The following is a 23,796-nucleotide window of genomic DNA, read 5'->3' on the forward strand; positions in this document are numbered from 1 at the left end:
ATTATTCTCTTCTAGCTATTTTTGAAATGTATGGTAGATTAATGCTAACTATAATCACCCTACTTCAGATACGACTTTTTTTTTTTTTTTTTGAGAGGGAGTTTTACTCTGTCACCCAGGCTGGAGTGCAGTGGCACCATCTTGGCTCACTGCAACCCCCACCTCCCAGGTTCAAGCAATTCTCCTGCCTCAGCCTCCTGAGTAGCTGGGATTACAGGCGCCTGCCACCAAGTCCGGCTAATTTATTATTATTATTACTATTACTATTGTATTTTAGTAGAGACGGGGTTTCACCATGTTGGCCAGGCTGGTCTCAAACTCCTGACCTCAAGTGATCTGCCCGCCTCGGCCTCCCAAAGTGCTGGGATTACAGGTGTGAGTCACCGCGCCTGGCCCAGATAGATATTTTACTGCAACACATTTACTTCCTCTTAACTTTGGTAACTTGGGGTTTAAGAGGCATACAAAGATGGGGCTTCTGAGAAAGAACAGGATGGAGCAAAATTAAAGCTGATAGGGCCTTTTGATGTTGCCCTGACAAATACATATGGTAAGAAAACCTTATGATTAAAGACTTCGTGGCCAGGCATGGTGGCTCACACCTAGAATTCTAGCATTTTGGGGAGGTTGAGATGGGAGGATCACTTGAGCCCAGAAGTTCAACAGCAGCTTGGGCTATACAGTGAGACCCCATCTCTACAAAAAATTAAAATTAAAAAATGAGCCGGGCATGGTGGCACATGCCTGTAGTTGCAGCTACTCGGGAGGCTGAGGCAGGAGGATCACTTGACCCTGGGAGGCGGGGGTTACAGTGAGTTGAGGCCAAGCCATTGCACTCCAGCCCAGGCAACAAGAGTGAAACTCTGTCTCAACAACAAAATACATACATATATATTTCAGGTTAACTAGAAAAATCTTCTGAATAAGATCTTCCCTCTTTGCCCGTGGAAAATCTGAACAATCTTTGAGCCATCTAGAGGGGAAAGAAAAGACTTTGTTCTGTGTGTTTCAAGAAATTCACCATGTCAGCGATATGAAGGATGTTATGGAAAGCGTGCTTGGCATTCAATTCCTGCAGAAACCGGAAAGCTTCCATGCCCTGCAATGTGCTCATCAAACTCTCAGCATATGGATGGCCAGCTGTGGCCCATATCTTGGTCACTCTGAAGCACAATATTTATGAAGCTATAGAAGGTTAAGACCTCTTCTACAGCCTCTCCTTCCTACAAAGACTCCTCCAAATCTTAAAATGAAGCAGGAAAACGAGCGTAAGAAGACTTTCATACCAACAACATCTGAAAGGACTAGAATATTCACACCACCATCTGGATTTCTTAATTTTGTTGTTGTTGTTGTTGTTCTCTAGTTCTACGGGTTTGATTATTTAGTCATGTGAAAAATATTGATTACTCACACATAGATCAAGAGAGACACGGCTCCTGCCTTCATGGAGCTTTTAGGGGAAAATGAAGTGGCTCTTGCAGCTAGAGTTGACTCAGAAGCTGAAATTCCTAGAAATCAGGTTTCTACTGCTAGGCAATTGAAGTATAAACTATTTTATAAACACTGTCTTCTTTCATCTTCACACCAACATGCAGAAAAGTTTCTAATCTCAGATCAGGGATGTGCAACAAATTCCATTTCAAAGGAATGACCTGCAAAACTCCTAACTATTCCAAGCAAATGCCCTTAACCCTGTCTGTTATCTGCTTTCCTTGAACAGAAATTCTACATGACCATAAAACCTCGAAGATGGGTATGACACAGTTCATGCCCTGTAACCTAGCACTTTGGGAGGGTGAGGCAGGAGGATGGCTCGAGCCCAGGAGTTTGAGACCAGCGTGGGCAGCAGAGTGAGACCCATCTCTACCAAAAAAAAAATTAAAAATTAGCCAAGCATAGTGGTGATATAGGAGTTAAGAAGAAATCATTTAGGCAAATAGCAAGGGTAGGAAGTCCTAGTAAGGTTTTCCGTTTAATGAAAAGCAGCCCCCAAAATCATTTTCTTTTCTAACAAACAGCAGCCTGTAAAATCGAGCTGCAGACATAGACAAACAAGCTGCAAGCTTGCTTGGGTGAATGCTGGCAGCCGTGCCAACAGGAAAAAGCTACCTAGACTAGGCATGTCCAAAATGGTGGCTCCAAGTTCTCTCCTCTTTGCCAGCCATGTGTACAGTAAAAAGCAGACAACATAGTGTCAGCCAAGTGGAAAGCTAATTTGCATAATAAGATTAGGGTGGGGTGGCCAGTTTACATAGGGGTAGGCCCTAGGTAAATCAGACACCGCCTTCTCAAGCCTGTCTATAAAATCTGGTGCACTATGACGAGGGTCAGATTTCCCATTCAGATGCCCCTCTCCCACACAAGAGAGAGAACTGTTCTCCTTTCTCTTTCTTTTGCCTATTTAACCTCTGCTCCTGGCCAGGCACAGTGGCTCACGCCTGTAATCCCAGCACTTTGGGAGGCTGAGGTGGTCAGATCACCTGAGGTCAGGAGTTCAAGACCAGCCTGGTCAACATGGTGAAACCTTGTCTCTAGTAAAAATACAAAAGTTAGCCAGGCGTGGTGGCACACACCTGTAATCCCAGCTACTCAGGAGGCTGAGGCAGGAGAATTACTTGAACCCAGGAGGCAGAGGTTGCAGTGAGCCGAGATCATGCCACTGCACTCCAGACTGGGTGACAGGGCAAGACTCTGTCCAAAAAAGGAAAAAAAAAAACCTCCGCTCCTAAACTCACTCCTTGTGTATGTCCATATGCTTAATTTTCTTGGCATGAGACGACGAACCTTGGGTATTACCCCAGACAATGATGCTGCTTCAGTGGCACACACGGGCACAGCCAGATGTGGTCCCAGCTATGGGAGGATGAGGTGGGAGGGTCACTTGAACCCAGGAGTTCAAGGTTACAGAGAGCTATGATCACACCACCACACTTGAGCCTGGGTGACAGAGCAAGACCCTGTCCCCAAAAAATTAAAATTTAAAAAAAGTTTTGAAGTTGCACAGATATAGTTTGATGAACTGAAAGTCTAAAAATAAATGGTAAAGTTATTAACATAATAAATAGAAATATATGTAATTCCAGGAACTATAACCTCCAGCTACAGAAATGCTTCTTAATCAAGAACCAAAAAGCAAAAGCAATAAAATAAAAACCTGAAATGTTTTACTCAACAAATCTTAAAGCTTCTAAATAACAACATCATAAACAAAGTTTGATGTCAAGTAATTAAAATATTTACATTACAAAGGATTAATGTTAAGAGCATAAAATAGGCCGGGTGCGGTGGCTCATGCCTGTAATCCCAGCACTTTGGGAGGCCAAGGCAGGCAGATCACTTGAGTCCAGTAGTTCGAGACCAACCTGAGCAACATGGTGAAATCCTGTCTGTACAGAAAAAATACAAAAAATTAGCAGGGTGCAGTGGTATGTACTTGTAGTCTCAGCTATTTGGGATGCTGAGGCAGGAGAATCACTTGAACCTGGGAGATGGGGGCTACAGTGAGCTGAGATGTCATCACTGCTCTCCAGCCTGGGTGACAGACTCTGTCTCAAAAAAAAAGAGCATAAAATTAACTTAGAACTGTTTCAAACCATTAATTTAAAAAAGTAAACAAGAAACTAGAAAAAAATTATACAATGTATGAGTAAACAAACTCTGCAGGCAAAGCACAATGGCTTGTGCCTGTAATCTCAGCACTCTGAGAGGCTAAGGTGGCCAGATCGTTTGAGGCCAGAAGTTTGAGACCAGCCTGGGCAACATAGCAAGACCTTGTCTCTACCAAAAAAAAAAAAAAGAATGGGCTGCAGTGGCATGCACCTATAGTCCCAGCTACTCAGGAGGCTGAGGCAGGAGGATCACTTGAGTGCTGGAGTTTAAGGCTGCAGTGAGCTACGATCACACCACTGCACTCCAGCCTGGGTGACAGAGCAAGACCCCACCTCTTTAAAAAGTAATAACAATAAATAAATTATAAGAAAGGAAAGACAAATGGCCAATAATTACATAGGATGTCTATCCTTACTAGTAATCAGGGAACATATAATAACAATACAAGAACAAAATTCTATCAAATTATCAAAAACTGAACAGTTGAACAATATTCAGGGCTGGTTTGGTTGTAGGAAGTGGGCATCCCTGTATAGTGTTAGGATATTAACACAGCCACTTACCACAACAATTTGAAAGTGCAGTTGATTGTCTTTATTTGCAGTAATTATACTCTATAAAGTCACTGTGAACACTGAATTAGCAAATACTTAACCATTGCTCCTAGGGGCAATATGTGTATGTGTGTGTGTGTGTGTGTGTTTATATATATATATATATATATGAAATCTCACATAGATTATAATGTTAAGTTCCAAAAGCAACTCAACCTGGTAGATTCTAATGTTTTTTGAGGCAGGGTCTTGCTTTGTCACCCATGCTGGAGTACAATGGCACAAACACTGCTCACTGCAGCCTCGACCTCCCAAGGCCTAAGCAATCCTCCTGCCTCAGTCCCCCCCCTCAAGTAGCTGAAACCACAGGTGTGTACCACCACACCTGGCTAATTTTTGTATTTTTTGTAGAGACGTGGGTCTCACTATGCTGCCCAGGCTCAGGTCTCAATCTCCTGAGCTCAGGAGATCCGCAGGCCTCAGCCTCCGTAAGTGTGGAGATTACAGGCATGAGCCCCTGCGCCTAACTTCTATTTGTTTTACAAAAAAGAAATTGAGATCCTGAGTGTTAAGTGACTTGCCTGAGGCCATCCCACTAACAGGAGCCAGGGTTAGGATTCAAACTCCATCCACCTGGTCCCAGAGCTGGAGCTTCTTGCACTGCCCTACACTACCTACCATCTCCATTCTCTGGGCACCTTTTTATAAGAACCAAAACAGTACAGAGCATTGCTTTGTCAACTCAGCTGGGAACATTTCCCAGTGCAACTCACATTTTTCACTGCTCTGTGCCTGTTTGTATAAGCTTAATGAGTATTGATTTAGGGGCTTTGGAGAACTTTGAATGCTACCCCCCAAGTAACCATTGTTGGCAACCTGGTACCTCTACTTTTAGCCATTTCTCCTTCTCTATAGATAGTGCAGAAGTGACCCACTTGGTAACAAGCATCCTTGCCAAGCCTCCACCACTAGGTCAGTGTAAGAATTAAAGAAAGAGGAAAGAAACACGAAAGGTGGCTTGATGGTTAAGAGAGGTTTATTTTAGAGAAAACACACCTGAGAGGGGCTGCTGGCCAAGTTAGGTTAGAGCCACACTTGTTTACAGACTAAGAGTGTTTAAGGATTTAGGATGGGAGAGTTTATTAGAGGCTTGGATTGCTTCTGTGTTTTTTTGTTGTGCTTATATGGGAGGGAGAGTGGTGTGTTTGCTTTTATACATTTTTCTGCAGCTGTAGGCATACCCCCCAAGTCTGCTTTTAGCGTCCCTACTTTAGCACACCTGGAGGGAAAGGGATGTGCTTATTAAGGCCCACTGTTTTACTGGGGCCCATTGTATGAGGGTGAAGTTTGGCAGTTACCCAAGAGACTTTTCCTCCACCTTCCTCTGTGCCCGAGCTGTTTTATCTGCGTTTTACTGTCTGCATTTTTTTTTTTTTTGGCCGCTTATAGTTTTTAAAAAAGTAATTTCCTTAAATCCAGAGGGCTAAAAATGAAGCTGAAACTTAAAGTGGCGGTGTTTGTCCAAAATAACGAGGCTCCTGCTCTGCCAGTCAGTACCCTCAAGTCACTCCTCATCCTCAACCTCCATGCCTAAGGCTGGTTCAAGAGACCACATAACATCTGCCTTTTATTACATACATGATGGGTGCATGGGATTCTGCATGCCCTTTGCATGATAGAGACTGCTGAGGTGAGATGGAGAATATCAGAGTCAGCTGCTGCTTGAGGAAGCAGAACACACAGCTGGAGGCTTGGAACATGTGGGTCCCTATGAGTGCAGAGCCGGTATCCCCACAGAGTCTACCTAGGGCAGGGGTCACCAAATGTTTTCTTAAAGAGCCTGATAGTGTGTATGTTAGGCTTTGTGGGCCAGGTGTTTACAGCAACTCAGTTCTACCACCGTGGTATGAAAACAGCTATAGACAATCATAAATGAATGATCATGGCTATGTTTTAATAAAACTTTATGGACGCTGAACTTGAACTTCCATTGTGATATGAAAACAGCTATAGACAATCATAAATGAATGATCATGGCTATGTTTTGATAAAACTTTACGGACACTGAACTTGAACTTCATGTATCAGTCATGTGACACAAAATATCATTCTTCTTTTTATTTGTTTTCACCCATTTGAAAAATGTAAAAACTATTCTTAGCTGTACAGAAACAGACGGTGGGCCAGATTTGACCCACTGCCCATAGTTTCCAGACCATGATGTTCAGATTCACGGAAGCACTTCACTCTACACTAATTTGCTCATCCATTCATCACATATGTGAGGAGCACATACAGGCACACCTCAGAGATAGTGCAGGTTCCACTCCAGATCACCACAATAATGTGAATATTGCAATAAAGCAAGTTGCACACATTTTTTGGTTTCCCAGTGTACATAAAAGTATGCTTACCCTATACTGTAATGTGTGCAATAGCATTATGTCTTTTTTTAATGTTCATACTTTAATTTAAAAATAGTTTATTTCTAAAATTGCTCAAGCAGGGACACAAAGTGAGCACATGCTATTGGGAAAATGGCACCAACAGACTTGCTCAACACAGGGCTGCCATAAACTTTCAATCTGTAAAAAATGTACTATCTGTGAAGGGCAATGAAATGAGGTATTCCTATACTCTTGTGCAAGGCATAATGCTAAATTGAGAGAAACTAAAACATATAAGACAGACATGATCCCATATCCAGGAATATTGATTATTTGTAAGATGGAAAATGAGGAGAAAGGAAAGGTGCAGTGCAATGGACTCTGTGGTCTAGGGGACACACAGCCTCTCTAAGGACGTGGCAGAAGTGAAACACAGACAAGGTTGGGGACGGTAGGTCAGAAGAAACTCTAGGGTCAGCTGATGGCAGCATCCATTTGCCTCCATAGCTTCACCTTTTTAAATTTATTAAGTCCATTCTCTTTATTTATGATGGAAATAATGTTAATTTGCTCATGAGTTGTGTTTGAATATTAAGTAAGAAAATAAAGATTAAGCTCTGGTATTTAGTAAGAAACCCAAAGACAAACAAGAGTTAAGGGGCAAGTAGGCAGCGGAGTTTCCCATCTCATTTCTCCAGAATTATATCATCCAATTAGAAACATGAAATACAGCTTTAAGGTAGAGTTTGGCTTCTCAGCTGGATTTTAAGTACAAGACCAGGCCCACCAAAGACAGCAAACAAAGGAGCTAGGGTACACGTTCGAAGAACCCTCTCCCTCCAGCTCTCCACCGTGGGGGTCCACTGTGAGCAGTTTCCCTGGCTGTTTTCCCTTTCTGCATCTAACAGTCATTGCACGGCTGGGGAAACAAAGACCCACCCAGGCCTTAGTCTCCTTGCGGGGAACCTACAATCCGGAAGCCAGAAGTATGTGACTAAGATCCCGGAAGCTGGAAGTTAAGGAGCCCGGATGTCACAGGACTGGAAGTTCGAAAGTCCAGGGCCACTGACCTGCAAGCTTCAGAATCTGCAGATTTGGAGTCTTCAAGCCCCAGTAGTGATCCTTTGATATCCAGAGGTTGGATTCTAGCAATCTGAACATGCAAGGGAGTACTGGATGTGGAAATTCTTCCAAATTAGTTGGGTGGCTGAAAAGGGAATTATAAGGAGGAAGAATGAGGGAAAGAGAAGAGAAATTGAATGAATAAAGGGGCCAATGGTGGCGGGGGAGGAGTCGGGAGGGGCAGTGCTTGAGACCAGGGCAGCATGTAAGGGACAGCCTATGAATGTCCTAAATATCTGCTATTTAAGGCATTCTGGGATGGGAGTTTGAAAGACTGATGGTGGTGTGTTTTGCAGCAACATGGATGCAGCTGGAACCATCATCCTAAGTGAATTAACTCAGAAATAGAAAACCAAATACCACATGTTCTCACCTATAAGAGAGAGCTAAATATTGGGTACATGTGAACATAAAGATGGGAACATTAGACAATGGGGGCTACTAGATGGAGGAGGGAGGGAGGAGGGCAAGGGTTGAAAAACTACCTATCAGGTACTATGCTCACTAACTGGATTCATTTGTACCCCAAACCTCAGCATCATGCAATATACTCTGTAACAGACCTAAACGTATACCCTCAGAATCTAAAATAAAAGTTGAAATAAAAAAATCACTGTTGATAGACATTTGGGTTGTTCCCAGTTTGGGTTATTACAAACTGCTTTGCTAGCTTTAACTTTTTTTTAATAATAAACTCTTAAATTTACAGTGCAAGAAATACAGAAAGAGAGAGACAGATGAAGAAAAAGAAAGGAGATAGAGAAAGGAAAAGCAAAGAAAGAAAAAGAAAAAAGTGAAAGAAAGAGAGGAAGGGAGGAAGGAAGGGAGAAAAGGAGGAAGGGAAGAAAGAAAAAAGGAAGATGGAAGACAAAGAGGAAGGAAAGAAGGAAGACAGACCGATGGTGGGATAAGAGGGAAGGGGCTGGGAAGAACTAAGTGGAACATTCTGAAAATGAAGACAGTGTCTGGGCGTGGTGGCTCACACCTGTAATCCCAGCACTTTGGGAGACTGAGGCCGGCAGGTCACCTGAGGTCAGGAGTTCGAGACCAGCCTGGCCAACATGGTGAAACCCCATCTCTACTAAAAATACAAAAATTAGCTGGCCGTGGTGGCATGCACCTGTAATCCTAGCTACTTGGGAGGCTGAGGCAGGAGAATTGCTTGAATCTGGGAGGCAGAGGTTGCGGTGAGCCAAGATCGCATCATTGCACTCCAGCCTGGGCGACAACAGTGAAACTCCGTCTCAAAAAAAAAAAAAAATGAAAAAAGAAAATGAAGATGAGATGATTGGGGATATCGTGAGGAGGCCTGAGAGGTGTTGGTTGGCATTGGAAGAGACTGACATTGAGAGGAGGCACTGGGTGCTGTAGAGAGCCTGGGGAGAAAGTTGGAGCAACATGGAGTTGGGGAGCGACTGCATCAGGTATAACTTGGAGTTATAAAATGAGGAGACCAAGTTGAATAGGGCACGAATGGGAGAGACTAGGAAGATAGAGGATACAGGGAGGCTGGTGCAGCAATGGAGGGTGGACTCGAAGAGCTTGTAGGGATTTAGGATGGTGGGCTGAATATGAATAGGTATGAGGTGAAGCAGGAACAAGAGGGGAGGGAGTGAGAATTGTGCAGGTATGGGGGCCTGAGGGAAATGTGGAGAGCAGGCTGGACTGTGAGTACTCAAAGTACACTGGAGATTATAGACTCAGTCATCTGGTATGGAAAGAAGGTGCTCAGGTAGCTTGAACCATGAGTACAAAGTGGGGGATGGGGAGAACTGTGAGAAACTGGAATGTGTTGTTGTGAAAGGGGGCAATGGAGTATGACGGTTGGGGAAAAATAAGAAGGAATGAGGATGTAAGGAGGAATGGCAGTAAATTTAATATCAATGGAGAATGAGTGTGGAGTGTTGGGGGAAGACAGGGGAAGGCCTCATGGGGCTGAATATCTGGAAGGGCCCAGAGTTAGAAAGAACCCAAATGTGCATTGATGGATGAATGAATAAATTAAATGTGGTCCATCCATACAATGGAATATTACTCAGCCTTAGAAGAAAGGAAGTTTTGTCACATACTATAACAGGGAAAACCTTGAAGAAATTATGCTAACAGAAATAAACTTGTCACAAAAAGACAAATACTGTGTAATTTCACTTCTGTGAGGTATCTAAAGTAATCAACTTCATAGAAACAGAAGGAAGAGTGGTGGTTACCAAAGGCTGGAGCTAGAAGGAAATAGAAGTTGTTGTTTAATGGGTATAGACTGCAGGGTGCCCAATTTTTTGGCTTGCCTGGGCCACATTAGAGGAATAGTAATTGTCTCGGCCACACATAAGATACACTAACACTAACCATAGTTGATAAGCTAAAAAAAAAAAAATCTCTTAATGTTTTAAGAAAGTCTGCAAATTTGTGTTGGGTCACATTCAAAGCCCTCCTGGGCCACATTTCTCCCTTATCCAGCTTTCCACTTCTCCCTTAAAAGCTCTTGTTATTGAAATCATCTTGCTAGCTGGATTTGCCTGTCATTTGCAATAACATGCATGAAACTGGGGGTCATTATGCTAAGTGAAATAAGCCATGCACAGAAAGACAAAACATCACATGTTCTCACTTATTTATAAGATCTAAGAATCAAGACAAATGACCTCATGGACATAGAAAGTAGAAGGATGGATACTAGAGGCTGGGAAGGGTAGTGAGGGGCTGCGGGGAGGTGGGGATGGTTAACAGGTACAAGAAATAGAAAAAATGAATAAGACCTACTATTTGATTACACAATAAGGTGACTATTGTCAATAAATTAATTGTACATTTAAACATAATATAAAGGGTGTAATTGGATTGTTTGTAACTCAGAGGATAAATGCTTGAGGGGATGGATACTCCATTCCCTATTATATACTTAATTCACATTGCGTGCCTGTATCAAAACATCTCATGTACCCCATAAATATATACACCTACTCTGCACCCACAAAAATTAAAAATAAAGAAAAAATAAAATCAAGTTATAAGTCTCAATTCAGATAACAGGTTTCACTGGATTGGTTTTTCTCAGAACTCTCACGTACGTTTATTTAACTCCCAAGCTAAAGAAGATAAGGACACTTAAGTGTGTCACAGAGCTTATCTCTCTGTTGTAAAATGTACATCCTGTTTCCTCTGCTTCAAGGTTTGTGAAACACTGCTTTACAGAATTGTAAATAACCATAAAACAGAGTTACTGGGCAGGGCGCAGTGGCGCACACCTGTAATGCCAACACTTTGGAAGACCGAGGCGGGTGGATCACCTGGGGTCGGGAGTTTGAGACCAGCCTGACCAACATGGAGAAACCCCTTCTCTACTAAAAATACAACAACAACAACAACAAAATTACCCAGGCATGGTGGCACATGTCTGTAATCCCAGCTACTCGGGAGGCTGAGGCAGAAGAGTCGCTTGAACCTGGCAGGCGGAGGTTGTGGTGAGCCGAGATCGCGCCATTGCACTCCAGCCTGGGCGACAGAGTGAGACACCATCTCGAAAAAATAAATAAATAAACAAACAAACAGAGTTACTAAGAAAATTACTGATAGTTTTTGTAGGTGTTTAAGACAATGGTTCTCAACTAGGAGCAATTTAACCCCCATGGGACCTTTGGCAATGTCTGGGGATTTTGTTGTGTTGTTGTTGTTAGGACGGTTAGAGTAGGCAGACAGCTAGACATGAGCAGGAGGGGGAGCTCCTGAGGAAAGGGAGATGTGGAAAGTCTCACACCCACCCAAACTTGCATGCTAGATATAAGCAGAGAGGAGCAGAAATACCTAAGCAGAAAGGATTTCCCCTTAAGATGCCCAGTAATCACTCTCTGCAGTTAACCTGTCAGAATCTAGCTACATGTTGATAAGGAGGACAAAGGAGGAATTCTTTTAACCGCTATATGACAGATGTAACTGCTATATGACCTTCCTGGGGTGACAGTAATGGCAATGCAGCCGTGAGGTAGGATTCCTATCTAGCACCAGGCCACACGTGTGCACCAACTAATGGTAAGGAAAGGCCCCATAAACCTGGGTGGGAATGAGGCAGAACAAGGCAGAGACTTAAAGCAGGAGTGGGAAAACTAAGCAAAGAAAAAGGCAGAGACTTAAGACAAAGGAGGGGACTTCAAGGAAGAGCCCAAGATTGTAAAAAACCTAAGGCAGAACTCGGGCTACTGCTGGCTCATTCCCTTCAGCGGCCCGCTCTGCCTCATCTTTGCAGGGTGTAATGTCCCTTTAAATAACTCTCTGCTGGCCGAGGGAGGTGGCTCACGCCTGTAATCCCAGCACTTTCGGAGGCCGACGCGGGCAGATCACCTGAGGTCAGGAGTTCAAGACCAGCCTGACCAACATGGTGAAACCCCATCTCTACTAAAATTACAAAAATTAACCAGGTGTAGTCGCAGGCACCTGTAATCCCAGCTACTCAGGAGGCTGAGGCAGAAGAATCACTTGAACCTGGGAGGCAGAGGTTGCAGTGAGCAAAGATTGTGCCATTGTACTCCAGCCTGGGTGACAGAGCGAGACTCCATCTCAAAAAATAAAAAATAAAAATAACTCTCTGCTCTCTATTTTCCTTCAATAAATTCTCTTTTTGGCTAAAGTAGTCATTTTGGCCAAAATCTTTCTCTCAAGACAACAAAGAACTGAGGATTTCTGCCCTTCCCAGTACACAACTAGAGGGGATCCCACTGGCATTTTTCTTTGGACAGATAAAATTGGATGTATTTATCAAGAGCAACATGATGTTTAATGGATGTATACATTGGGGAAAAACTAGATCTAGCAAATTAATATATGCCTCATCTCATATAGTCATTATTTTGTGGTGAGAACACTTTACATCCACTCTCTTAGCATTTTTTAAGAATATAATTTATTATTAACTATAGTCACCATACTCTACAATTGATCTCCTGAACTTCTTCCTCCTGTCTAACTGAAATTTGTATCCTTCCGGGAGCAGTGGTTTATGCCATCATCCCAGCACTTTGGGAGGCTGGGGTGGGCAGATCGCTTCAGCCCAGGAGTTCAAGACCAGCCTGGGCAAAACGGAGAAAGCCTAACTCTACAAAAAATATTAGCCAGGCATGGCGGTGCATGCCGGTGGTCCCAGCTACTCTGGAGGCTGAGGAGGAAGGATCACTTGAGCCCAGTAGTTTGAGGCTGCAGTGAGCTGTGACCACACCACTGCACTCCAGCCTGAGTGACAATTAGACCCTGTCTCCAAAAAAAGTGTATCGTTTGACCAACATCTCCCCAACCCAAGCTACTGGCATTTAGTTGATAGAGTCCCGGGATGCTGCTAAAGAGTCTTCAGTGCATAGGGCCATTCCTACAGCAAAGAATTATCTGGCCAATAAGATCAATGTTGAGAAACCCTGACTGTAGGATGCAATGAATCTCTCAGTTTCTCTTCAAAGTTTCAGTCTGTTAACTTCCTTGTCCCTATGCCTCCCTGCCCCAAGTTACTGTAAACAGCCTTCCCATCAGCGCTAATCAATAACTCACATCTGTTCCCTTGGTTACGCACTCTGCACCCACTCCACCCCTCGAAACCATACATACACTCTTCAAAACTGCACGTCCCACCATTGTAACTCATGTCCCCTTCCCCTCCCTTATTTGGGAGAAATATTCACAAGTAGCCAATCAGGTCAACTTACATTGTGCAGTCTGACCCCAGCCCATGCGGGAGGGACATGGAGGCAGGGATTGCATTAAGGATATAAAATCCCCCTGGCCTCCTTTGTTCTCTGTGCTCTTGTGATCTTGATTGACGTGAGTGGCACCCTTCTGCAGAAGTAAACTGCCTTGCTGAGAGAACTTTTGCCTCAGTGCTGGTTTCACTTTGCGGCACCCAGCATTTATTCCTAGAGCATTTTTATATTCAACATGACCTAAGGTGTAAAGGGATTCACATGGAAGTTTTTGTCATTTTCTTCATCCTTTCCATTGTCATCACAGGTCACTCATTCCCAGGTCTAGAGAAAGTTTGATGCAGTAACTGTTGTTTGAGATGAGTGGCTTCACCTGCTCATCTTTCTATTGAATACATTTATAAGTGATGTGCTTCAAGAAATTCTTCAAAGCTAAACATAAGACAAAGTTTTTACATATCCTAGCAAGATAACATGACCATTTAAAAACTGATATGAAGCTACAGAAGAGACCTCAGGGATAAGAGGATGAGACCACCCCCACAACTTCAGCCAGACCTCAGAGAAATAGATGGTCATTACACCCTAGTATAAGAAGAGACACTAAGCAGTGAGTTTTCTGTCTTCAGCCTGTAGATAGCAAAAATATTCAAAGAATTATCTCATGCCTTTACTGAGTCTCATCTCAAATTTTGCAACTTGAGTATTCCGAAAAAAAATTTTTTTTTTTTTTTTGAGATGGAGACTTGCTCTGTCACCCAGGCTGGAGTGCAGTGGCCCAATCTCGGCTCACTGCAAGCTCTGCCTCCCAGATTCATGCCATTCTCCTGCCTCAGCCTCCCGAGTAGCTGGGACTACAGGCACCCGCTACCATGCCCGGCTAATTTTAGTAGAGATGGGGTTTCACCATGTTAGCCAGGATGGTCTCAATCTCCTGACCTCGTGACCCTCGGCCTCCCAAAGTGCTGGGATTACAGGCATGAGCCATCACACCCGGCCAAAAATATTTTTAAATACTGGAAATTTTTATAAACTCTGAATTCCAAGGTAAGATAGCTCAGTTTACTTTATAAATGTGTGCCTCCATGCATGTATACATAAGCCATTGATTTTCCACCATTGTGGGGAAGAGGGTATAGGGTGAGACTTAAATTAAATGGGATTAAAGGAAATGATTAAGATACTGGGACTCTTAAGTTTGTAAATCACTGCCTCAGATATTTGGTTATATTTAACTAATAGGTACATGATATAGTTTGGATGTTTGTCCCCTCCAAATCTCACACTGAAATGTAATCCCCAGTGCTGGAGGTGGGGCCTGGTGGGAGGTGTTGGATCATCTGCCATGATTGTGAGCTTCCTGAGGCCCTTGCCAGAAGCTGAGCAGAGGCTGGTGCCATGCTCATACAGCCTGCAGAACCGTGAGCACGTTAAACCTCTTTTCTTTATAAATTACCCAGTCTCAGGTATTCCTGTTGAGTAATGCAAAAACAGACTGACACAGTACATCTCTCCCTAAAAGTGCTTGGTATTTGCCTACATTTATGAAGAACATAGCATTAAATACAGCACCAAATAGATGCTTAATATTTTCATGGAAAGAATTAATGCACATGTGTAAGAATCAAGCAGCACAGTCACCTAATGAGGAATAGCCAACTTTTTAAACAAACTTTTTTTTTTTTTTTGGAGACAAAGTTTCACTCTTGTTGCCCAGGCTGGAGTGCAATGGCATGATCTGGGCTCACTGCAACCTCTGCCTCCTGGGTTCAAGCAATTCTCCTGCCTCGGCCTCCAGAGTAGTTGGGATTACAGGCTCCTGCCACCATGCCCAACTAATTTTTGTATTTTTAGTAGAGATGGGGTTTCACCATGTTGGCCAGGCTGGCCTCGAACCCCTGACCTCAGGTGATCCACATGCCTCAGCCTCCCAAAGTGCTGGGATTACAGGTGTGAGCCACTGCGTCCGGCTTAAACAACTTTTTAATGGAGAAAATGTCATCCAATAAATCAACCAAGTGTGAGCCATCCTCGTGTGAGCCATCCTAGAACATCACCCACTGTGGACCAGGTTGCCAGTGTTATAAGAATGTGCTCTCCAAGTGTATCAATAAGAGAAGTTATCTGGGGAAGAGCAATGTATGATCTTACTGTGCTAGGTTTGAAGGCATCAGACATAGCCCTTCTAGAGAGTGTGTGTTTCTCAGACCCAGCTCTTCTCATTCTGATCTTTTTGAACCATTTCTTGTTTTGTCCTCAGACCTGCTAGAGGCAAAGCATCTTCTGGGTCAGCTCATTAAGAGAGGCAAGGATGAGAAGAGTCTTGGGTGGGACCTAGACAGTGGCACCTGTTGACTGAAAAGGCAGTACACCAGAAGACGAAGACACCCTGCAGGGTGTTGATGATGGTGAAGAGATAGGCAACAGCATAGCAACTGGGCCCACCTGCGGAATGCCCAAACACCAGGTGCAGCCCAAGATGAACAGCTGATCTGTCACCTTGAATGTCAGCATCCTGGATTGGATGAGAAAAGAGGCCCATAATACACCCATAATAACAGAGGCCTTTTCATCTCCATCCCATGGATATCTCTGCCCTCTCCTGTTGGTGATTTCTCAGACTGAGTTTTGATCAACCTAGATCTTCACTGTTGGTAACTCCCCACAAAAGAAATGTCATTTGGATCCAGGAAAGCATTTTAACTTGGACCAAGGAGAGTAGTGACACTTCATAATATGGGTTTCAAAAGAAGTGTGACGATCAACACAAAAAAAAATCAGTTGCATTTCTATGCACTAACAATGAACAACCCAAAAAGGAAATTGAGAAAACAAATCCATTTACAATAGCATCAAAAACAATAAAATACTTCGGAATTAACTTAACCAATGAGATGAGGAACCTGTACACTGAAAGCTAAAGAGCATTGCTTGAAAGAACTTAAAAGAGACACAAACAAATAGACATACTATGTTCATGGGCTGAATGACTTAATATTTTTGCAGAAACAGAAAAATATCCATCCTAAAACTCATACAAAATCTCAAGAATACCAAACCAAGAAGTCAAAACCATCTTGAAAAAGAACAGAGTTGGAGGTCTCACACCACACTTGCTTATTTCAAAATTTATTGTAAAACTACAGTAATCAACACAATACAGTAATGGCATAAAGACAGACATACAGACCAATGGAATAGAGTAGGGAGCCCAGAAATAAAACCTCATATATATAGTCAAATGTATTTTGACAAGGGCGCCAAGACTATTCAATGGGGAAAGGACAGTCTTCAACAAATGGTGCTGAGAAAACTGGATATGCACATGCAAAAGAATGAAGTTGGACTCTTTTCTTACACCATATATAAAAATTAACTCGGCTGGGCGTGGTGGCTCACACCTGTAATCCCAGCACTTTGGGAGGCTGAGGCAGGCAGATCACAAGGTCAGGCGATCAAGACCATCCTGGCTAACATGGTGAAACCCCATCTCTACTAAAAATACAAAAAATTAGCCAGGCATGGTGGCAAACGCCTGTAGTCCCAGCTACTCAGGAGGCTGAGGCAGAAGAATCACTTGAACCAGGGAGGTGGAGGTTGTGGTAAGCCAAGATTGCACCATAGCACTCCAGCCTGGGCAACACAGCAAGACTCCGTCTTAAAAAAACAAAAACAAACAAACAAAAATTAACTCATAATATATCAAAGACCTAAATGCAAGAGCTGAAACAATAAGGCTCTTAGAAGAAAACATAGGGGGTAAGCCTCACGACATTAGATTTGCAATGATTTTTTGGATACGACTTCCAAAGAAAACAAAAAATATCTATAAGTTGGACTACACCAGGATACAATTAATAAAGTAAAAAGGTAACCCCTAGAATGGGAGAAAATATTTGCAAATCTATATCTGATAAGGGGTTAATATTCAGAACATGTAAAGAACTTCTACAACTCAACAACAACAAAAACCTAATTTAAAGGACTTGGACATTTTTCCACAGATGACATACAAATGGTCACAACTAAGAAGGAAAAGCCCAATGTGTGTTCTTCCAGCCTCTGCTTCTGTCATGTTTGTCAACGTTCCATTGGCCAAAGAAAATCACATGACCAAGCTCATCTTCAAGGTTTGGAGAAATAAACTCCACCTCTTGATAGGAGGAGCTGCAAAGTCACATGGAAAAGAGATATACGCAGAGGGATAGAAGTCATTGTGGCAACCATCTACCACTGCATCACTACTTATCAAGAATATGCAAATTAAACCTAAGAAACTGCTGCATACCCACTAATGTAGCTCAAATTAATTTGAGTGACAGTACCACGCATTGCCAAGGATGTGAAGCAATGAAACTTCATTCACTGATGTACAAATTGAGGTATAAATGGTTTCAACCACATTGAAAAACTGTCTGGCAAGATCTACTAAAGCTAAAGATAGGTCTCCTCCAAAATCCAGTAATTCCATTCCTACATTTATACTCAAGAGAAATGAATACCTATGTCCACAGTACGATGTAACAAGAACATTCACAGCAGCTTTATTCATAACAATAAAACCTGCAGGATTATTCACAATAGCCAAGATATGGAATCAACCTAACTTTCCATCAGTGGATGAATGGATAAAGAAAATGTGGTATAGCTACACAATGGAATACTATTCAGCCTTAATGAGGAAGGAAATTCTGTCATTTGTGATAACATGGATGAACCTGGAGAACTCAAATGTTTGTAAACAGAATAGAATTTTTAAACTGTGGTATATTCAGATTATAGACTATTACACAGCAATTAAAAAGCATAAACTACTGATAATACCACATAGATAAATCTCAATGACACTATATTAAGTGAAGAAAACAGACACAAGAGGGCTGTTTATGGATCCATTTACATGAACAGGAAAAACAAATCTATGGTGATAGAAGTCAGAATAGTGGTAATCTTTGAGGATGAGGTAGGGCCCAAGGGAAATTGCTGGGATGATAAAATATTTTGATGGAGCCCGTGGTGGGTACAGACATATACAAAATTCACCAAGGTGTACCCTAACATTTATTAACGTTTATGTAAGTTATACCTAAGAGAACTTTAAAACCAAAAAAAAAAAAAAAAAAAGGAACAAAAAAAGAACAAGTAAAAATGGAGACTAGTCCCCTGGGTCTGCCACTGTAGAGAGAGTCAGGCCCATCACATGCCACCCAGATGACTTTGAGAGCCCACCTTAACTTGCTGGGCCTCAGCTTCCTCATCTGTGAATTGGGGATGATAACAGTACATACCTCAAAGTGTCAGTGTGAAGACTAAATTAAAAGATGCAAAGCTTCAGGCAGTGGCTACTATCTATTAATAGTAAACTCCAAGTATTTACTATCATTATAATGAATGGTTGAATGTTCAGAAATAGGGAAAAGGATGATCACTTTATAAGAATAAAAGTAACAATTTGTTGGAAACGTAAAAAATGCCAGTATCTATATTTAATTTCATTGCTTCAAAACATATATATACATAAATTTAAAAACTGACAGAATGACAAAGATTTTTCAGCAATACATAATCATGGTGGGAGACTTTAACATACCTCTCTCAATAAATGCTAGATCACAGATCAATATTTATAAATGTGTAGATGGTTTTTAAACACATATGTTTGATCTAGCAGACATTTGTAGAATACAATACATTGATTTCAACCATCCATGAAGCATTTATAAAAATTGACATATACTAAGTGCATCAGTTAGGAATTATATTCAGGTGAAATAAACCTCCCACCAAAAACAAAAACAAACAAAAAAATATTGTACCAGTAAGAAGGGCGTATTTTTCATGTATGGGACATCCAGAAATAAATAGTCCAGGGCTGCTGCAATCACATAAATATGCCAATTCTATTAAATATATCCTAAATATTTTTTAGATTACAGAAGCAAGATGGATATGACTTCTGGCCACACTCTTCTTAGCCTGTGGCTTTTACCCTTATGGTCACAGGAGGGCTCCTCTAGCTCTAGACATCATGTCTGCTTGTCCAAAAGGCAAGAAGTGGAGAGATGTGGCTACATGAAACCATCCCTGAACACAACATCTTCCCCAGAGTCACATCCAGTGACTTCTTATATTCATACTAGCCAGGACCGGAGGAAATGGCCTGCCCTTGCTTGCAAGAAGGGCTGGGAGATGGAAGCTTTTTTTTATTATTATTATTTTTGAGACAGAGTCTCACTCTGTTGCCCAGGCTGGAGTGCAGTGGCGAAATATCGGCTCACTGCAAGCTCTGCCTCCTGGGTTCAAACAATTCTCTTGCCCCAGCCTCCCAAGTAGCTGGGATTACAGGTGCGTGCCACCAAACCTGGCTAATTTTTGTATTTTTAGTAGAGAGGGGGTTTCACCATGTTGGCCAGGCTGGTCTTGAACTCCTGACCTCAGGTGATCCCTCAGCCTCAGCCTCCCAAAGTGCTGGGATTACAGGCATGAGCCACCATGCCCGGCCGGGAGATGGAAGCTTTTTAATAGTGCACGCTACCAATCTGAACAGAAAACCCAGGTTCTTTTCTAAGGAGGAAGGGGCAATTTTGGTTGGCAGCTAGAAGAATAAGCCACACCAGACCTAACAGCAAATCTCAGCAAATACCTACGACTCAGTAACAAACAGGCCACATACTCTTCTCACCATGTAATTAAATTAGAAACCGACAACAAAAAGGCAACTAAGAAATAGCCATATAACATGCAGGAACCTTCCAGAAAGATAGAAACATTCTATATCTGGAATGGGGTGTTGGTTACATGCACGTATGCATCTGTCAAACTCATCCAACTGTACACTTCAGATGTATGCATTTCACTATAAGTCATTATACCTCTATGAAAATATATCCACATATTAGTTTTGAAAAATCTAATTCCAAATAATAGATGGGTCAAAGAATAAATGACAATGGAGGTTAAGACAATACTTACAATTAAACCAAAATGAAAATATTATACATTGAAACACAGGATGCAGCTAAAGGAGTATTATGAGGGAAAGTCATAGCCCCGTGTGTTTATATTTTTACAAAATGGAAGTTAATTAGCAAGGGGCCCACAGTATGGATGAGACATGGATAAAGGCAGGCTGCCATTCCTAATGTTCTCTCTTCCCACATGGGTTCTTTTGTGTACAGTGAGTGAGGAGCTGTGCCTGAAGGCTTTCTCACACTGATTACATTGATAGGGTCTCCCGGCACTGTGTGTTCTCACATGTACAATAAGATGTGAAGACTGACCAAAGGCTCGCCCGCATTCCTGGCATGCATAAGGCTTCTTGCCACTGTGAGTCCTTGCATGTTTCCTGAGGGATGAGGGCTCACTGAAGGCTCGCCCACATTCCTGGCACACATAGGGCTTCTCTCCAGTGTGAGTTCGCATGTGACTCTTCAGGGTTGAAAGACGACTCAAGACCTGACCGCAAGTCCCGCACTCATACAGTTTCTCCCCTGTGTGTATCCTCTTGTGCACGTTCAGATGAGTGCTCGTCCGGAAGGGCTTGCCACACTGGTTGCATTCATATGGTTTCTCTCTGGTATGGGTTCGCAGATGTGTCTTCAGTGAAGAGTGTTCCCTGAAGGCTTTCCCACACTGGCTGCATTCAAAGGGCTTCTCTCCAGTGTGAGTTCTCACGTGGCTCCTGAGGGATGATGGCTGATTGAAGGCTTTCCCACAATCTTTACACTCATAGGGCTTCTCTCCTGTGTGGTTTCTCTGGTGCAAAATCAGGTTAAAGTTCCTCGTGAAGGTTTTCCCACACTGACTACATTCAAATGGCTTCTCTCCGGTATGTGTTCTCATGTGTCGCCGGAGATTCGAGGAATATTTGAAGGCTTGCCCACATTCTTGACAGTCAAAGCACTTCTCTGCAGTATGAGTCTTCTCATGCCTGATAAGGTCAGAGCTGTATCTGAAGGATTTTTCACATTTGTTACATGCATAGGTTTTATCCCCACTACGGATTTTCTCGGGCACGATTAGCTGGGCACTCTGGAAGAAGGAATTTCTAATCTCTTGACATTCATAGGACACCTCTCCAGCATGAATTCTCTGGTACTGGAAAAGTGGTTCGATGCTGTTGAAAGGTTTCTCAAGTTCATTATATTTATAGAGTTTTTCTCCAGGCTGAGGTTGCTCCTGTTGATGAAGGGAAATGTGAAGACCAAAGGCCTTATTAGATTCACAGATATTCTCCCCTATGTGAAATGAATGTAAGAAAAAGACAGTTCTACGTCTGATACTTTTACCATTTACGGAGTCCATACCATTTCTACCCAGAGTTCCTTCAAGTGGAATAGGGTGGATACTCTGTTGCAAAGAGCTATCTTTCCATTCTTTTCTTTTTTTTTTTTTTTTTTTTTTTGAGATGGAGTCTCGCTCTGTCGCCCAGGCTGGAGTGCAGTGGCGCAATCTTGGCTCACTGCAAGCTCCGCCTCCCGGGTTCACGCCATTCTCCTGCCTCAGCCTCTCCAAGTAGCTGGGACTACAGGCGCCCGCCACCACGCCCAGCTAATTTTTTGTATTTTTAGTAGAGACGGGGTTTCACTGTGATCTCGATCTCCTGACCTCGTGATCCGCCCGCCTCGGCCTCCCAAAGTGCTGGGATTACAAGCGTGAGACACCGCGCCCGGCCTCTTTCCATTATTTTCATGGGGCTTCTTAGATGCAGAATTTTTCCAATTTGTGTAAGGCTAAATTAAGTCTTAAACACTTTGTATCTGTGTCGTATCTGTGAAAATGCTTACTTGTACGAACATGATCTACATTTAGTTTTCCACCAATTCATGACATTCAAGGACTCTCGCCCAAGAAACTGCTTCCTTCTGGGTAAACACTTCTTGCCTCGAAGCTCTCTTGGCTCTTGGGCTGCTTTTCTAACTTACAGTTAACCCCAGACTCATCCTACTATAGAGAACCACGAATAATCGCTGGTGAGCCTTACCCCTTTCACATCAATGGACAGGATCTCTGTAAAAGTATCTTGGCTAGGAATTGCCTCTTGGGGTTGACATTGAGGTTCTGAAATGAATTAGGGAAGAAAAAGTTAAGAGCAGAGAAAGAAACTGTGGGATCAAGGTGACCTAAAAAGTAAGTAAGGCACATGTGAACTTTTTTTTTCCAAATACTGATCCTAAATACAGGAAGAAATTTGCAATGAGAAGGAATACATCTAAAAGTTAAGGAAAATTTTAAGGTGTGTGGCTAGGTGAGAAGTTATGTAATCAGAGGAACATGGGAAGGAAATAGTAGGTAATTTACCAAAAAAGGATTCTATGAAGATTGTGACTAATGTTGAGGAAAAATGTTAGCAAGAATGTACAGTGGGGAGGAAATGGATAAAATATACACATGGAAATACTAAATATGAAGAGAAAGTAGGACAGATCTTTCTAGGAGATTAATGTAAAGTTTTAGAGATTAAAAGGAAAGGGAAAAAGGAAAGAAGGTGGCATTTAGTAAGGGAGCTCAACCAAACAGGCTTCTCAGTCAAGGGTATGAATAGGTTGCCCTGACTGACAGTTTCCAAACTGGACACTTCCCTTACTGACCAGAGCTGATGCTCACCTGATCTGCCTGGGCTCACCTGCACAGGTGTCTGAGAGGATGCCCCTGTCGGTGGTCCACTGCTCTCCTCTTTCTTCCAAATAAGACAATGCACTGGGTTTGCATGGTTGATCAGCTGCTCACGAGAAAAAAAAAAACATGTTGTGGGAGGACTGTGCCATGCCCTGACACCAGGGCCGATATTCTCAAGTCTTTAGGGGCTCTAGAGATGGGAGTGGCAAAATGCATGTGCCTAAATTCTGACGGACACAGCCAAACTCTTTCACTGAGCAACTAAATACAAGTTCCCTCACTGGGTCCCAGAGGACACTGAGGCTCTCCAGTCTACAAAACCAAGGGCCTAGCTAAGGAATACATTTGAGAAGCCCAAAAGCTTTTAATCACAGAGAGACAGAGCAGTAAAAAGATCTTCATTCCATAGAAAGGCCAGTAGACTGGAAGCTCATGAAGGTGGGAATTATCTGTTTTTTCACCTCTAGATTTTCCAGACTTGCAAAATTTCTGGAGCTTATGGTTACTACATAAATGTGATGAAAAACAAAGCCTTGGCCGGGCGCAGTGGCTCATGTCTGCAATCCCAGCACGTTGTGGGGCTGAGGCAGGTGGATCACTTGAGCCCAGATGTTCGAGACCAGTCTGGGACACATGGCAAAACCCCATCTCTACAAAAAAATACAAAAATTAGCCAGGTGTGATGACGCACCCTGTGGTCCCAGCTACTCGGGAGGCTGGGGTGGGAGGATCACCTAAGCCTAGGAAGTGGAGGTTGCAGTGAGCCAAAGGTTGCAGTGGGCCAAGGTCACGCCATCACACTCTAGCCTGGGCAACAGAGCAAAA

The 23,796-nt window shown here is 42.7% G+C and overlaps 2 protein-coding genes across 6 annotated transcripts in view; one reads left to right on the forward strand and one right to left on the reverse strand.

Annotated features, from left to right (window-relative positions):
* Positions 1–1,586, forward strand: part of ADGRE2 (adhesion G protein-coupled receptor E2) — a 35,596-nt gene extending 34,010 nt beyond the window's left edge. The window contains exon 21 of one of the 2 annotated variants that reach the window (XM_030820589.1): positions 901–1,586. In XM_030820589.1, the coding sequence (XP_030676449.1) occupies positions 901–909 (9 nt within the window). In that variant the 3' untranslated portion in view covers positions 910–1,586. The remainder of the gene's footprint in view (positions 1–900) is intronic. The other variant, XM_030820590.1, reaches the window with a different exon arrangement.
* A 3,594-nt stretch (positions 1,587–5,180) lies between these two features.
* The window catches only part of ZNF333 (zinc finger protein 333), a 44,188-nt gene continuing 25,572 nt past the window's right edge, over positions 5,181–23,796 (reverse strand). For 2 of the 4 annotated variants that reach the window (XM_030820592.1, XM_030820591.1), the window contains 3 exons: positions 22,979–23,074; positions 22,337–22,413; positions 20,024–21,531 (listed from right to left, as the gene is read on the reverse strand). In XM_030820592.1, the coding sequence (XP_030676452.1) occupies positions 20,434–21,531; positions 22,337–22,413; positions 22,979–23,074 (1,271 nt within the window). In that variant the 3' untranslated portion in view covers positions 20,024–20,433. Of the gene's footprint in view, positions 7,761–18,808; positions 21,532–22,336; positions 22,414–22,978; positions 23,075–23,796 lie in introns of those variants that run through there. The other 2 variants (XM_012509495.2, XM_003275874.4) reach the window with 2 other exon arrangements.

Source organism: Nomascus leucogenys, chromosome 10 (genome assembly GCF_006542625.1).
Source record: "Nomascus leucogenys isolate Asia chromosome 10, Asia_NLE_v1, whole genome shotgun sequence".
In the NCBI taxonomy this organism is placed as follows: domain Eukaryota; kingdom Metazoa; phylum Chordata; class Mammalia; order Primates; family Hylobatidae; genus Nomascus; species Nomascus leucogenys.